This window comes from Pterocles gutturalis, unplaced genomic scaffold (genome assembly GCF_000699245.1).
Source record: "Pterocles gutturalis isolate BGI_N339 unplaced genomic scaffold, ASM69924v1 scaffold16050, whole genome shotgun sequence".
NCBI classification, from domain to species: Eukaryota; Metazoa; Chordata; class Aves; order Pterocliformes; family Pteroclidae; genus Pterocles; species Pterocles gutturalis.
The window spans coordinates 1-3,738 of record NW_010143704.1 but is presented as its reverse complement, the minus strand read 5'-3'; the positions used below and the strand labels follow the sequence as shown (position 1 = coordinate 3,738).

General features: G+C 50.7%; 1 protein-coding gene across 1 annotated transcript in view; it reads right to left on the bottom strand.

Annotated features, from left to right (window-relative positions):
- Positions 1 to 3,727, bottom strand: part of LOC104470058 (EH domain-containing protein 3-like) — a 30,321-nt gene extending 26,594 nt beyond the window's left edge. Inside the window, 2 exon segments of the mRNA XM_010084839.1 lie at positions 3,445 to 3,634; positions 3,637 to 3,727. Coding sequence (XP_010083141.1) covers positions 3,445 to 3,634; positions 3,637 to 3,667 — 221 coding nt within the window. The 5' untranslated portion in view covers positions 3,668 to 3,727.
- Positions 3,728 to 3,738: the final 11 nt, after the last annotated feature.

The following is a 3,738-nucleotide window of genomic DNA, read 5'->3' as shown; positions in this document are numbered from 1 at the left end:
GCAGGGATGCCGCAGGATGTGGGGGAAGGGGCCATTTGCTGGTGATGAGTCATGCAGGAGCTGTGCAGGATGCTGTGTGTGGCAGCAGAGGTGATGCAGAACAGGAAAGGGAAGGAGGGCAGAGCGGGAGGAAGTGGTGACAACTGCCTGGTGCAGGCAGAGATGAAAGGTTCAGGGCCACACAGGGAGGTCACACCAGAGCTCTGTGCATAGCCAGTGACAAACAGCCCAGAAAGGCCAGGACATGCAAGTGATTAGCTGTAGGAGGAAGGGGTGGCTACACTAGAAAAGCAAGCTGTGTTGACAGTTAGTAGGGCTCTGGCAAGCTTGTTTATTTTATTAGCAGGATGGCTGGACAGAAGCCAGGATTATTTTTAGAAAAGACCACAGAATCTAAGTTAATTAGGAGAGTAATGTTCTGTCCTGCACTCCCACCCTCTTACAGGAAACATAAAAAGCAATAATATCACAGAGGCAGGCTCCAGTGACATCCTGCTATGGCTGTCACATATTCCCAGGTAGAGGTGTTGCCTTGCCCTCGCCATCACCACCTTGCAGACCCTGGCCCTGCAGAAAAGCCTCGGCCAAATGTATGCTGAGGAGAGAAATGAAAGTGAGCAAGAAGAAAGGATACAGCAGGAACAGAAAAAACTGCAGTTACTGACACCTCATCTTTCACGCAGCAAAATAAGCCTCAGATATCTGGGTCCCTGAAAGCAGGGGAGAGAATAGCCTGGTTCCACTGAAAACAAGGCAGTGCTCTGGTCTCACTTCACTAGCTTCAACCCACACGACTCAGCTCCCTCCTCCCCCCCAGCTTCTAGGAATGTTTCTTGCTGCTGACCTTGACTGCTTTTTTTCTGCCATCACCTCCTGACAAGAAAGCAGCCTCACTGCAAGATGCTGCAGCTTAGGTGCTTCAGAGCCTTGCATTTCCTCCTTATTTCACTTCAGATTCCCCAAGAACAAAAAAGATGTTTGGGAGATAAATCCACCTCAGGTAGGTGACTAAAGTGCCTTGTCCCCTTTTTTTTTCCCCAAATGGTGTACAGGGATCCAGATAAACTGGGCCTGAGTTCATTCCACATGTGTTCAGTGGCACTAAGTCATCTCCCTAAATTGTACAGCAATACAAGTAGGAAGCAATACAAGTGGAGTGGATACATAGGGATAACACTAATTATCCCCCACCCTGACTAGATTATGGAAGAGATGTTCAGAGGCTGTTTCTTGCTTCACTCTAATGCCAAGACATTACGGTTGTTTTCCCTCCCACATCATCCCCAGCCCCCTTTAACTCCTCCCTACTCTGTTTTAGCTCCCACTTGCCTTCCCACAATAACTCTGGATGTTAATCTGGTGCTTATCCCAGCTCTCTAATGACCAGCACCTGCAAGCTCACACTGGAAGCCTATCATGAGCAACACTCAGCTTTCTGGCACCTCCTGCCTTTGGTTGGGAACATGCTGGAGCAACAGACCCTCACATGCCTCCTACTACAAGAGGCTTTGGGGTTCTCCAAGAGTTCTCAGCTTTCACCTTCACTATTTTACACAGAGAAAACTGTGCCTTCCTGGGCAGCCTTCTCAGGTCCATTTTGCATTCCTGTGAAGCAGAAGCTTCTGGTCACTTCTGCTTGACCATAGTCTCTGGGTAGGCTCATCCCAGCCCTCTGCACAGAGAAGGCTGGGAGACAGGACACAGGCATGAATGAAATGCAGTAGTTGAACAGAGGCTCAGATCAGCTTGCTGATGGGAAAGCAAAGGGGCTTCTGCCATCCCATGAGTGAAGACTCAATCTTCACCTTTTGCCTGGAATTTTTAGGCACCCAAACTTCTTGCTAAAGGAGCTCAGGCTTACAGAAAAAGGACCTTACTGAACAGGAAGGGGCAAAGGCAGGAAGGCTCTGCTAACAGCACGCAGGTGAGACTGCAGGGAAAAGCTGATGCTGGCAATCCAGAGAGAGGCATTAGGAAGAAATGTTCTCTTTACACAGCTAACAACCTCAGGAATGGATATTTAGCAGCCTCCTTGTGTTCAGGGGAAGTTCTGCTCTGAGGTGTCAGTAACCCAGAGGATAGAAAGCACCTTTCAAACAGACCTGGTACCAAGTCACAGAACAAAGATCTGGGGTGGAACCAGACAGCTATTCTATTCAAGGTAGCCTTCCTAATTTTCAGAAGAGCAACTCCATTTCTAACCATGTGCCAAATGCATGCCCGTTCACTATCTACCTTGACCTGCTCACATAAAAAAAGCCTTTTCAATCAAACTTTGTTTGCCAGGTGCATGACAAGGTAGCAGAATGCATTCTGTTCTTGGCTCCTGGCTGGGGCATTAAGTAGAAGGAATATTACAGCACCCACCCTCCCCATGCACTGCATTTCTCAAGGTCACTCCTGAAGAGGTACAGTCAACTTGATTTACCTCTCTCCACAGCTCCCTCCTCCACCAAGAAATACCGTCGAACAAAGGGCTGGCTGCTTGTGGCTTGCATCCAGGTTTACACTGGGGTAATTCCACAGATTTCAACACAGCCACACCAGAAAAAAGGCTGGAATTTAATGCTAAACTTATGAATCACATAGGAAACTCAGACAGCACAACTTTAGCTATGATCCCAAGAGAAAGGCTGCTGCAAGTTGAACTAGCAGCATGGCTGAACAGAGATCCCTGCAACCAAGTCCAGCTGAAAAAGTTTAACCCTTTCTTTCTTCATCAAACTTGCTTCTGGAATCTGCCCCTCCTTTACGCAGCTCAGTTGAGCAGGACACAGTCAAAACAGGGCTTTCTTTCAGAACCCTGTAGATGGGCAGGTCTCTCTTGTGCGCACACATACTCCCACCCCCGAGCACACATGCTTCTCAAACTAGGCTCTGAGCATTGCCTCTGGGCACAGTGCTGAGAAAGAAAGACACAAGCAGGAGATGCAAGACCATTACAAACCCAAGCACACACCTTCCCAAGGCCATAGGTTGCCCCACCACCCAAAAGCTACATCAAGTAGGAAAGAATGTCCGTTAGAGGGGCTACCTCGCCCCGAGCAGTCACGGGGATACCCTGTGCGAGGCTTCCCGCAGCCTTTGCACTTTGGACGGACCAGAGGCCCCCGAGTGACTCACATCTCCACGCTAATGCCCTGCCCGCACTCCTCAGCCCGGCCCTGGGCTACTTTTTGCCACGCTGGTGTTTCGTGGGACATCTCCCACCACCCTGTGCTTGCGAAGGAACCTTCTTGGGGGTGGGAACCAGATGATCTTTGAAGGTCTCTTCCAACCCAAGCCATTGTATGATTCTGTGATCCTTAGAGCTGGATGGAAGTGGCCTTTCAATTGAAAGCTGTAGATGGGCGCCGGGGGCAGGGAGGGGGAAACAAAACAGGGATCCCGGGGTAGCAGAGACCCCTTCTGCCCCACCAGGGCTGGGAAGGAGGGAGGTTTTACCTGATGAAGGTGGTCTTCCCGGTGGAGTACTGCCCCACGAGGAGCACCATGGGCTTGTTGTCAAAGTCTGCATCTTCCAGGGCCGGCGAATGGAACTCGTGGAACTTGTAGTGCTCTTCCAGTGGGAGCAGTTTGGTTTTGTAGAGCTTTTTCAAGCCCTCGCTGACCGTCTGAAACACTTCGGGATCTTCCGCCGGTCGTCGGTACCCAGCCAGCTGAACATCTTGGGGCCGCCTGAAGCCAGCTCCGCAGCGACCAGCGAGGCTGGGCCGGGGGGCGGCGGGCAGGGCAGGG